The 13,998-nt window shown below is 30.6% G+C and overlaps 1 protein-coding gene across 1 annotated transcript; it reads left to right on the top strand.

The window, feature by feature from the left end:
• The first annotated feature begins 10,217 nt into the window (after window positions 1–10,217).
• Window positions 10,218–13,766, top strand: LOC145634580 (cytokinin dehydrogenase 3-like). The gene is made up of 5 exons (XM_081685999.1): window positions 10,218–10,971; window positions 11,494–11,621; window positions 12,464–12,757; window positions 12,867–13,135; window positions 13,363–13,766. The coding sequence occupies exons 1-5, from the start codon at window positions 10,281–10,283 to the stop codon at window positions 13,688–13,690; spliced, it is 1,710 nt and encodes a 569-aa protein (XP_081542125.1). The 5' UTR covers window positions 10,218–10,280; the 3' UTR covers window positions 13,691–13,766.
• The last annotated feature ends 232 nt before the right edge of the window (window positions 13,767–13,998 follow it).

The following is a 13,998-nucleotide window of genomic DNA, read 5'->3' as shown; positions in this document are numbered from 1 at the left end:
AATAGATGCTCAGATTACCACCTATTTCGAAAATTCGGTGGATTTTCCGTCTATGGGCCCCACCTAACTAACTTCCATCCTATTTTTTTTTCTCTCGATTTAATCATCTCACTAATATATTTCACTCAACCTATCATCATTTCCTTCATTGAATTCAACACACCAATTTAATTTCATTTATAAACCCTCAAAGTTTACAACTTTAGACAAAAAACCAACATATCACCACCATTACAATGTCACCCTTCTCATATATTCTCTCTCCCCCCTCACTACTAAAAACCTTCCTTCTTCTTCTACAGCACCGAACCTCTCAACCCATTACAACAACAACTCAATTCCACACACCAACAACTCTGTAGCACCTAACCTCTCAACCCAGCCAATACCCACCTCTGACCCCACTTCATTTGCAGCCGCAAACAACTGCCCAACGACTCGCATCCCCCTCTCCAACCGTAACAGCATCCCACAAAAAGGAGCTAATTGCAACAGCTAAGTGCCGGCAAGAGTGAATCGCATTCGCAACAACTTTCAATTTCAGCCCCAATTCGATTTGAATTCAAAGCGAGCACTCCCTAATTAAGATGCGGTCACTCCAATTTTCATCCAAATTCATCTAAGAGGCAGAATGTTTAGAGCGCTCTGAAATCCCAAGATTCCATGAACCCTAATTCCCAAAGCTACCTTTTTACCCCAATTATAGTGAAATTTGGTAGAATTTGGTGATGGAAATTTGAATTGAAGTTTGGAGAGCGTTTTTAAAGAGAGAAATTGAGGGAAAATCGGTCAAAAGAGTCAAATTAAGCATTAGGTGGGGTCCACAGACGGAAAATTCACCGGATTTTTGAAATGTATGGTAATCTAAGCATTTATTTAATTTAAGGGGTGGTAATTTAAAATAAAAAATTAAACGGGTGGTTAGTTCGAAAATGGTTACATTTTTCGGTGGTTATTTAAAAGTTTTCCTTTAAATTACCTTTTAAAACAATTTTGTATAAATTATAATACTACACGTCTATACATGTCAATTTTATACTAATTTAGTATATAACTGACATGTATAGACGTATAGTATTAAGTCAATGAAATATAATACTCCCTCCGTTACATATTACTCGCAACAAATGAATATTTTATGTCTCACAAATAATACCCCTTTGCGAGTAATTCGTAACGGAGGAAGTATTGGACGAAATAATAAAATCAAAATAAGAGAGGATATTAGAGTGCTTGACTGCTTGGATACGAGAGATATGAGGCAAAAATGAGGTTTCATGCTAAAATGGTTTATAATTTGTTGCAATATATATATATATATTTTTCTACATTGCACTCTTGCATAAATCAATGGTATTTAATTCAAAGGGATGTACTCCGGTACTCCCTCTGTGTTAAAATAAATGAAAAATACTGACTTTTATGGAGTTTTATGAAAGTTGAATTATTAAAATAATAGGTAATAGGGTATAAGTTTGAGGAGTGATAAGAAAGTAAAGGGTTTTGCAAGGACTATTAGTTAGTAGAATATTATTAAAAACAAGAAATAAGTCACTAAAAATGAAAATGTTTCATTTATTTAAACACGGTTGTAAAAGGATTACGTTTCATTTATTTAAATATTGCTGAAGAAGGAAAACGTTTCATTTGTTTAAACACAAAGGGAGTATATCTTATAAATAACATTGGTTGCATTAATTATGTGTTTTAACATTTTAAAATTTAATAAATAACACGGGCATCGCCTAGGGTAAAAAACTAGTTGTGAGGTTTATAAAAATATGGTTATTGTTTCTAGATGATTTTTTTTTTTAGGATGCTCACCCGGTTCACCAGAGCTTAGTTCCGACTACATCCGGATCCAACTCGGGTAACACACTCGACTTATAATAGGTGATTCTTCTGAAAAGAGTTTTTACATACGGCGATCGAGGCTTAAATCCGAAACCTCCCTTAATCGATATCAAATTGCTTACTACTTGAGCTAACTCCATTGTTTCTAGATGGAGTAAGTAGGACATTTTCCCATCAAAATCTATCTTGACCAATACAAATCATGAATTCCGAATTCGTTTTGTTTAGATGTCAATTGTCACTAGTACAATTGACAGTTTGACAACACTCAATGAAACATAATTTTCATAGTGCAACATCCAACTTGTACATGCACCAATAATGTACGTCTTTCTTACTTCGTATTAAATTTTTTTTTTTTTTTAAAAAAGAAGGAAAATCACTAAGCTATGTATCTATCTTATTCATACGACACATAAGAAAATAAGATCCTATATTCCAGGCTTCATAAATGTATTTCGTCGAATTGATGAAATAAGTTTCACTTTATTGCACCCACATTATAGCTGATGTCATTAAATAAAAAAAATACTCGTATATAAAAAACATATAATTTATGCATATATACTATCAATTCTCTATTACTCGTAGTTTCTAATCTTTTTACATATTAAGTTGTACTTGGTACGTCAAGAATCGTAACTCAAATTCATAATTATGATTACTAATAGGTGAAAAAATTCAACAAAACTTTCCCAACATAATCATAATGTACATGGAGATAGTCCATTTTACACAAATGCACGTGTGAGTAAAAGATCAAATTATTGATAGATAAAAAGTTCCATTAAGCAAACATATAGAGGTAATTATACTTAAAAGCTTCTTTTTTCTACCATTATTTGCACGCTAGATGTGATCATATATAGTATAGAGAGGCTTTCTTTTTGTCGTGAAAACAGCATAATAATAATAATGCATGTTAACTTTTTAGACGTAGAAAATTTTGTTAACATTCTAATAAGTCATGAATCCAGCACACTACCTAGCTCACACACACACGCTCAATCGGAACACTAGTAGAAAGTGGCTATATATGTTCCCTCTAGTTTAGCTACCTTTCATCATTGTGTCTTGTAACAGTAATTGTGTTACTACGTGCGCCTCTTTTGCCTTTAATTTGCTTGCCTTATTCGTGAGCAGCTAATTGTCGTTCTGAATCTATCCTAAATCTAAATGCAACTAAAAAAAAAAAAGAATTGAATGAAGTGTCTTGCCTTAGGGTTTGTTCTCATAGACATAACTGAATTGAACTGAACTGAACTAAACTAAACTAAATTGAGCTTAACTGAACTGAACTGAATTGAATATTTTATAAGAGAAGGAAATTAAAAGCTGAACTGAACTGAACTGAAAATAAACGTATTAGAACAGGCCTTCGTAAATTTGAATGAAAAGAATTGTCGGCCCTTTCAAAACCAATTCACGAATCCGGACGCTTTCGATTCCTTAGTAGAATTCGATCTAAATGTCATGAAATTTTGTTGATTGTTGACTCGTTTGTTGTTAATGGTTTAAAAACATCATTATAGGTGATCATACCCCACTATTTAAACTTACATTATATTCATCGATTTGGTGTTAATTTAATTTATATATTTCTCTAGGGACACATATTAGATCAAATTTCACTAGTCTGATCTTGTCCATAACTAAAAATTATATAGTTTGTTTATTACGCATGTCATATTTGAACTATAGAAAAACAAAGGTTGGAGAGGGACACGAAAAGTGAGAGACTTGCGTCTTCTAGATTTAATTCTTACACTAATAGCGATGAAAGAGCTTGCTCTGACCATGGGTTTATAGAATTTGTTATATACATCCGGGTGTACTGTACACCCGGGGGTCATTTACTCATTCAATCAACAAATGAATAAAAATATTTATTCATTTGTTGATTGAATGAGTAAATGACCCCGTGTGTACGGTACACCCGGGTGTACATAATAAACTCTAATGGGTTTATCTTGGCGGCTAAGAGTTAGAAGAAAATGTGTCAAAAGTGTAGCCATCAATTCAACTATGCATTGAATTGAACCATGTTGTACGTTAATTATGTTGGTGGAAAACGTTACATTCAAGCAAAACTATAGCTTGGTGATTAGTGAATGGTGATGTATTCATGCATGTATCCCCCGTGTAGCAACACAAATTAAAATTACATTTCTTATTGACCTTCGATTCCATTCCACACATTTTAGTCAACAATCTAAAAAACTATTTGGGACTAATCAATAAAATTGTTTTAAACGATAGTTTTAAACAATTGAACTTAATTGTTATTGCTTAATTAGTAACTATTATTGTTAGAATAGAATTAAATTCCTTCAATTTTGTAAGAGTGATAAGAGTATGAGAAAATGATGAGATCTCTGATGTAAACATCTACGGAGGTAAATGGTTTGAAATTTAGTTATTTTCCGAACCACTACTTATCTTAATTAGCTCGTAAAACATGCAAGCAATTTGCTATTAATACCAATGGAAATATATTACTAGCTATGGGATGGACACACAGAAGACTCATCACCTACATGCAACTAGTATTGAATTGATATGAACGAAAACATATTATTACTACGGGCACACACGAGTCTCATTAAATACATGCAATCTAAATTGATACTCCTTTCGTTTTAAAATATCTGAAATATTGCACTTTTTTCACAATTTATGTACTTCGTATTAGATTTGACCGTGATTTTTTACTAATATAATTAAAAAACAAAACATATTTTATCATAAAATATGTTGTTTGATAAGCATTAGTATAAAGTTTCATAATATTAATTTTAAAATAATTTTTATTAATATTTAGGGCATGTTCTCATACGTTTATTTTTAGTTCAGTTCAGTTCAGCTCCTAATTTCCTTTTCTTATAAAATATTCATTTCAGTTCAGTTCAGTTCAGTTAGCTCAGCTCAGTTCAGTTCAGTTTAGCTGAGTTCAATCAATGAGAACAGACCCTTAGTTATATAAAAATAAAGTCAAGCTATTGCATTGACATGTGAGCAATGTTAACTGTGTCAAATATTTTAGACAGAAAGAGTATGAAGGAAAATAGTCAAAATACTTAAATGGAGTAACTTTTTATTACTGTTACCATTACCATTCTGTATTAATCAATTCACTATTGACTAGTGACATTATACCCAAATAAAAGAGACATGATTGTAATTGTAATTGTAATTGTAATTGTAATTTGTAAGTCATATTCTTGTCAGAAAATGGGGAGAGGTGAAATTAGGTTAAACATCAAAATCACGAGGGAATTAGAGATATCATGCTAGATTACTAGCTGGCAGCAGCCGTAGGCTCGTTGCTTCTTAAAGCACAGGATCATTGCTCACAGTTTTTTCCTTATGTTTCACACGCATGTTATAAATCAATATGGTAAATCGATCTTATTTTAAAATCAACCTTTTCGTCTTTATTTGTTCATGAATGAAGTTGGCAATTGTTGAATATACAAAGAAAATTAACACATGAATAATTTTACTTTTGTGAGAAAATTTATTTACCACAAACTAGCCTTTAGTAACTTTAGATGTGTGTTTTGAATAGAAGAAGAGATATTTTTAAAATATTAATATAATACTCCGTAACATTTTTTTAATTTTCAATATAAAATGCAACTAATATTATTGCCGTACATACTTTAATTTATTATTATTGTATACTACGTATATCAAACCAATTGTTTTCCTTACAATACATGTATGATCGAGTACGTTGTCCCTTTTTTGGGATAGAGATATTTTTAAAAATGCAATTTCAATTTATCAAAAAATAATAATGTTAATTGATAATTTTATATTTTCTTCACCTTACTTAAGGTCGATCTCAAATTACTAAAATAATTTTCAAGATACATTATTCACATGATCTCACATTTTTTTTTTTTTTTTTTTTTTTTTTTTTTTTTTTTTTTGAGAACATGATCTCACATCTAGGTATACATTTTTCACCGAAGTTAATTAAATTCAGGTTAATAGAACCTAACCTCAAATAAATTAAATATACTACTTTTTTGCGTCTCTACTTTTTCAACTATATAGAGGATTAGGGAAACAATAATTATAATTAAAACTTAATAATGCTAGGATATATACTAGATGGGTCAAGTGATTATGGTATAAACATAACTTTATAGATTTGCATGTAGGCATTAATGCACACAAAATCTATGGAATGTAGAAAATCTTTGATGGAAATGTCTTCTTCATCACTTTACATATACAAAATTGTATAGTATATGAATATAATCTCTAAACCAAGGCTGGATGCATAAAATCATAATAATGGTACCCATTTCAAAGATTCTCATAATCCCTTAAGATGGGTTGTAATAATACCCAATTTGGCCCACTCAATTTTGAAACCCATACTTTGGCAACATACCAACCCTCTTTTTAATAAGCTACCTATTCTTTTTTTCATTAACCGTGTAATAACTAATTAGAGAGAGAAAAAATCTATAGGGTGTTACTTTTCGAATCTTTGCATAATTATGTTTAGAAAAGTGTGCATAATATGTTCCTAATTCTATTTAGCATTGTTTTTTCAATGTATAGTATGTCACACACTCATAACGGATAATGATGTGTATAAGATCTAGCTTGATTCTATTTCTTGAGTATTACGATGTTATCTTTGATACTCTCACAACGGATAATGATGTGCATAAGATCTAGCTTGATCCTATTTCTTGAGTACTACGATGTTACCTTTGATACTCTCACAGCGGATAATGATGTACACGGGTTCTTAAGTTGATCGACTTGATCCTAACCCTATTGACTACTACGTACGATGTTACCTTTGACACTATATCGTTATCCAACCAAGGCATATTCTTTTTATTATGGTGTACTACTTCATAAGAGAAATATAGAAAGAAAATCTATAGGGAGTATCTTTCAAATCTTTGGATAGATATGTAAGAGATGTATGCAAAAAATGTTTCTATTTATGTATAAGCATATAAGATCTAATTGATATGAAGTTGAAAAAGTCATATGACGTGAGAAAAAAATTGGCATAACAATTTAAAAGCTAAATATTGGTTCGTCCTTTCATATCTTTGGAAAAATCTATACTAAGTTAGGTCATGGCATTGTCGCTTTAATAAGATCTTTCTCTGTCTAACCAAGATTTTCTTGACTAATCTACTTAATAGCAATTTGCAAAGTGTTTGGAACTCAAGAAGAGAACAACAAGTGGATCTAGATTACAGATTTTATCATTAGATATGGATCATGCATGTGAATAATAAAAGCTTGTTGAAATTGTGATTTTTGTGGGACATTTAAATTTATAGGTACGTATCGAGTAGTATTTGGTCTAATGGATGGTATATATTAAAGTTTGACCCTTAGCTATATATCTATCGTAATCTTAATGTCTATATGTGATCAAATTGTACTAAGCCGAACTCTTTAATCTAGCGATAGGGATTTAGACGTACTTTTTTCCTTGCCCCTCACTTCTAAGGAGCATAGAGGGACACATGAAAAATTATGTATGTTCAAATGAGTTATATATTTTACTTGTCCAAAAATATATTTATGTCAATGACGTTGACAATTTATTCCACTCAAAACTAGAAATTATCTAAGAAGTAATCTGTTTTTCTTGGTGTCACCTAATAGTCAAATTATTCTTCTCTTTCTTGATGGAAGGGTAGTTGATCTAGGTATAGGTTCTTCTCTTTCTTGATGGAAGGGTAGTTGTTCTAGCTTCTAGGTATAAGTAACAAATACTCAAATAACCAACAAGAGTTGGCTCAAGTAGTAAGCAACTTGATGTCGCTTAAGGGAGATCTCGGGTTCGAGCCTCACCATATGCAGAAACTCTTGTTGGAAGACTCACCCACCATAAGTCAGGTGTGCTACCTGAGTCGAATCCGGATGTAGTCGGAGCTAAGCTCCGATGAACCGGATGGACAACCTTTAAAAAAATAAAAAAAATACTCAAATAACTCCTTGTTCAACTCTACTTGATCCAATTGACCTAAAATATGTATATAAGTAGCGATTTTGGGGTATTATGTGTGAGATATAAAATATTTTAAATTGCAACTAATACGAAATGGAGGTAGTATAAGTTCTCACATAATTATTTAAAAATGAGTCGAGTAATTAACATTTGATGGACATTGGTGACTCAAGTTTCAGACTATACATGCATATATCCATAATCATGTTATAATTAGATTAAAATTAGTATTAACATAGCTAATAAGCTAGGTTAATGATGAAGAGAATAACTGCTGGTTACAAAATTTTAAATGTTACTACTGTATGTACTAGTAAAATTATGACCATCACTTACTTAATATCTACTAATGACCATGCATAACTCCATAAGTACAGTTATATATATAGTTGGCTGGGGAGTTGGGACCATATGTTATAAATTTTTGTCATGCACTCTTACGTTTCGAAATATAAACCACTAAGGCACCAACATACATCTTTAAATTATTCATTGCCACTTATTTTAAATCAAATATATCAAAATTACATCGCCAATAAGAATCCTTATTATTATTATTATTATTATTTTTTCATTATAACGTATTTTAGTTTTTTTTTTTTTTTTTTTTTGTTTATTATTATTTTAAATTATACAATTTAGTTGGATTTTTTTTTCTTTTTTTTTTAATTAAAAAAAATAAAAAAAAAAACTTTTAACTCTATGCTGGTACTTTTGGTGAGGTGTATTGTAAATAATAAATCTTTCGGTAATTGCTTTTTTTTTTTTTTTTTTTTTTTTTTTTTTTTTTTTTTTTTTTGTGTGTGTGTGTGTGTTAAGAGAACCACAAGGGCGTGGGGGGGTAAAAATCGATCCTAGAATCTCCTAAAATCGAAAGGAAAACTCTAACTACTTGAGCTACCCTTCACTCTCATAGTGAATTTATCAATTGACAAACTTGAAGAAATGTACTAAAATATAAAGAGTACTTAAAGAAATGAAAGGATTATGAGTTTATTAAATTTGGACTTATTAGTGAGTTGAATAGTTAAATAATAGGTAGTAATATATACAAAGTATAAAGCATCCTAATAATAAGGTTCTTTTTTAGAGTGAGAGATAGTTTAAGTGATTAGAGCTCCCCTTTCGATTTCAAGAGATCTTATTAGAATCGATTCTCACCGCTCATCGTTGTGGCTCTCTAAAAAAAAAAAAAAAAAAAAAAAAAAAATAATAATAATAATAATAATAATAATAATAATAATAATAATAATAAAAAAGTAATCTTTGATTCCAACTCTACCTTTTTTTTCTTGGATTGTATAATAGGATAAGCGTGTTTTTAGATTGGACTTAAAGGAATGAGTTGACTACGGTTTACTAAGGCATGACTTAATTAGCCTGTACAATTTAGATAAGAAAAAAAAAAAAAATTATAATACCCTTCTTACAATAACTACTCAACACGTGTTATATATGTAGTAAATTTCATACATTATATAATAATATAATAGAAGTCATGGTGAATTGGTGGGGATAAACTCTATCTTGCCAAAATTAGTAAATATGATAAATTAGTGTTATTTTAACACACACACACACACACACAAAAAAAAAAAAAAAAAAAAAAAAAAAAAAAAAAAAAAAACCTAGCAATATATCAGTGATAGACTGATAGTAAATTAGTAATTGGTTAAAAATTGATATATATAATGGATTTAAAAAAAAAAAAAAAAAATGATATAATGCATTTCAAAAAAACAAAGGACCATAAATCTATAGTTGGGAATATATGATGGAATAAATGTGTCCGTAATAACTCTTTAAAGTCAGATAAATTTGTTGATTGTAATTTGACAAATTTGTCATAACTTTTTTTTTAATCATTTGCAAAATTATGAATGCAATAAATCAAATATATTGTGGGATAACTCAAGTGGCTGGTTAGAGCTCCCCTCCCAATTTTAAAAGATTTTGAAATCGATTCTTATCACCCGCTCTTCTAACTCTCAAAACACTATTTTTTTTAAAAAAAAAAAAAAGAATAAAAATTATTATAGGAAGTTGCATAGGAAAGTACCTTTGACTTGAGATCTTGAGTACTTGAAATCACATCTCCCTTTGATATGGTACATACAACTATACAACATACTCTACATTACTAAACATTATTCTTCATGGTAAGTTGCATTGGTAACTAAAAGTCTTAAAGTAACCATTTATCAAAGGACAAATTAATTAAATATAAAGGAAAACAACTACATCCACATATCATAATTTCATACCTCTTTTAATTTATTTTCTTATTATAATATTATTTTTTTGGGTATATATACACCCATCAAGCTGATCTGAGCTTAGATCTCCTACATTATTTCCCAATTCCTCCTATTTTCTTCTTCATTCATCTACAACAATTCAACATCATTTTCTCTTGTCAAAAAATATGGCAAAAACTACTCTCACATATTTATCTTACTTCTTCATAATATTCATGATCAGCCGTTTAATACCAATCATAGGTGTTAATCAAAGGTTATGGACCGACCTACTTCCTCTTAATCTCTTAAGTTTAGACATTTCCTCTAGGTTAAGCCTAGACCAATCATCTCTAACCATGGCTTCCACTGATTTTGGCAACCTAGTCCACACGAACCCGGCCGCCGTGTTACACCCTTCTTCCATTGGTGATATAGTTTCCTTACTCAAATTCTCTAACAACCATTCCTTTCCATTTAAGGTAGCGCCTCGAGGCCGAGGTCATTCTTGTAGGGGACAAGCCATGGTTGACAATGGTGTTGTTATAGACATGCCATCTTTAAACAACCCTATTACACGTAACAACTTTGATAATAATAATTACGATGATAAAAATAATAATAATTATTATTATTATCATAATGATAGGATTAGGGTTTCTCATGATCCTTTACTAGGGTTTTATGCTGATGTTGGTGGTGAGCAGTTTTGGGTTGATGTGTTACATGCTACACTAGACCACGGTGTAGCCCCCGTCTCGTGGACGGACTATTTGTACCTTAGTGTTGGCGGAACCCTATCAAATGCCGGGATTAGCGGTCAAGCCTTTCGTTATGGTCCTCAAATAACCAATGTTCATGAATTGGATGTTGTTACCGGTATATTATCATATTCTTCCTCTAATATTTTTTTCATTACCTATTTCTATGTTCTTCTAAACTACTAATTAATTACACTTTTCCTCAAAAACTACTAATTACACTTTATATTAGTTATATTTTTTTGGTGCAAATAAGGGGAACCAAATTTTGTATTATTAGATTATATTATACCGTTAACTCTAATTCATAGGGACTTAGAGGTTTTATTTAAGATCTACCGTAAACTTAATTGGATTTTATTAATATACTAGGGTACAAGTTTTTTTAGAAAGAGTTTTTACAAAAATAAATTTGATACTTATTGAATTCATAATGTTATCAAAAAATTGAATCCATGGAATTTGTTTTACAAGAAATTTTGTACTACAATCTATGGGTTTTTAATTTTATTTTATTTTGGTAAAAAAAAAAAAAAATCAATCATATACAAGTAGTTAATTATTTCAAGTTTTCAACAGCTAGCTTAAACTTATCCTTTTCTTTGGTTTAGAAGATTTACTTTAATTTATTTGTTTTCAGGAAAAGGAGAATTAATCACATGTTCAAAGAAGATGAATTCGGAGTTATTTCATGCGGTTTTAGGCGGACTTGGACAGTTTGGAATTATTACTAGAGCAAGAATTAGACTAGAAGCAGCACCAAAAAGGGTAATTAATTAAATTATACACTTTATATATAAACTCCTTTTATATTTGTTGAATGTGGTCCGGCTTATCGACCATATGCAACTTGGTGTTGCACCAAATTTATTTTTGTGGTAAACATTAGGGAATCTAGTACGTGCTCCGTGGTATAATGACTTATATACGTCTCTGTAGTATAATGACTTATACACGTCTCTATCATATAATCATGTGAAATGAGTCGGAAATATTATAGTGAACACTGAGGAGGATTTAAATATGTGACCTAATTATACACGGACATTTAGTTGACATCCTAGCAAGTGCTTCTAGTGAGCTTTGTAAAATCGTAGATGAGGATATATGTGGTGTGGCCTTGCCTTGCCTAGTTCTCTTTATTTTATATTCTTCCATTAGTTTAACCTCTTTATCATCATCACAATTAAATTTAAAATTTTAGCTTTGTCACAAAACTTGATTTGATTTAACAAATTCCCAACTTTGAGCTAATTTTCTCTCTGAAAAAGAGGACAATAAAAACCTCCTTTTATGTTGATCAATTACTCTTATGAAATGGTCTGTCACATAAATGTTTCACATGATATATAATGTGGCTAATTATTATGAGTGTTATTGCTTTCCTACAAAGTACATACAATAATCACAAGACTAATTGTACTAAGTAATTAAATACAAAGCACACATTAATTAAAACTTAGCTTGGAAAAGCCATGACAAAGGTGGACCTCTTTTGTTGTACCTTTTTCCATCTTAGTGTAGTCTATAACATGTGCTTTTACGTCAATCGTCATCTTATTAATTAATTTGTGTTTTAACTTAAATTAATTGTTTGATTAATTTTGTAGGTGAAATGGGTCCGGATGCTTTATGATGATTTTTCAAGATTTACTAGAGATCAAGAACACTTAATCTCACTTTATGGAAATTACCAAGAGTTAATCAACATCAATCATGGTTTAAACTATGTTGAAGGTTCTATTATTTTGCAACAAGCTAATCCAAATAACTGGAGATCCTCTTTCTTTTCATCTAATGATCAACTTAGAATTACTTCTTTGAATGTTCCAAATGGTGTACTTTACTTCTTAGAAGTCGCAAAGTTTTATTATGATCATGATGATGACACCAACACGGATAAGGTAATAATTAGTTGTTACATTATTCCAACCTCTCGTAATTTATCATTATATTATGTACTTGATTTCTTTTGTGTTTGCTTAACATGTTATGGTACACGAACATTTGTAGGAACTAAAGAAGCAACTTAAGGGGCTAAATTATATCCCGGAATTTATTTTCACTAGGGATGTATCTTTCGTCGAGTTCTTGAATCGAGTTCGAAAAGGAGAGTTAGAACTTCATTCCAAAGGATTGTGGGAAGTTCCACATCCATGGCTTAATATCTTCATACCGAAATCTCAAATTGAGGATCTTCACCATGTTATACCTAACATCATTGCCAAAAATAACACGGATTTAGCCGGACCAATCCTCCTTTATCCATTGAACCGTAACAAGTATGTCACACTTATAACTTTATCATTAGGGTGCGTTCTCTTCACCTGAATTTAAATGGTTTGAACATATCAGACTTAATTAGTCTTAAATTTTTTTAAAAGTTGAAGAGAACGCACCCTTATTACTTAAACACTACTAAATCAAATTAAATTACACCAACAACGTGATTATTATTCAATTCATAACATTTTTAACTCGGATTTTTAACGGGGTACCTATAATGCAGGTGGGATGACAAGATGTCCGCGGTTACACCCGAAGAAGATGTGTTCTACACACTAGGGTTGCTCCATTCTAGTGGTTATGATGATTGGGAAGCATTGGAGAGAAAAAATGAGGAGATATTAAAATATTGTGAAGAACATGGTATTAAGATTAAGCAATATCTTCCTCATTATACCACAAAAAAAGAGTGGGAAAATCATTTTGGACACAAAAAATGGAGAATATTTCAACAAAGAAAGAATTCATTTGATCCAAAAATGATTCTGTCACCTGGTCAAAAGATATTTAATAGTGTAGACCAAGGTGAAGATCGAAGTAGGTCCATGTAGAAGACTTACATTATGCCTTTAGTCGTTGTACATAGAATATTTTGTAGTTGTTATGAAAATTCTCTCCATTTTGTCTAGTATAGTAGTATATGGATGATCAAATGCATGCCAATATATAGATATAAATTATAGGTAATTATGGATAATTGGTTATGTATTTGTTGTTGTAACTAGTTTTATTTAGACATGAGAGAATTAATAAAGTATATGTATAGGGATATTTCTTTATCGTGATGGACTTATTCAAAAGCATACTACGAATAAAACAACCGATTTGATGCACTTATATAAAAACTACTAGGTAAATA

The sequence above is a fragment of the Chenopodium album genome, chromosome 6 (genome assembly GCF_948465745.1).
Source record: "Chenopodium album chromosome 6, dcCheAlbu1.1, whole genome shotgun sequence".
Lineage (NCBI taxonomy): Eukaryota > Viridiplantae > Streptophyta > Magnoliopsida > Caryophyllales > Amaranthaceae > Chenopodium > Chenopodium album.
The sequence above is the reverse complement of the archived record's forward strand: the minus strand, read 5'-3'. Positions and strand labels throughout refer to the sequence as shown.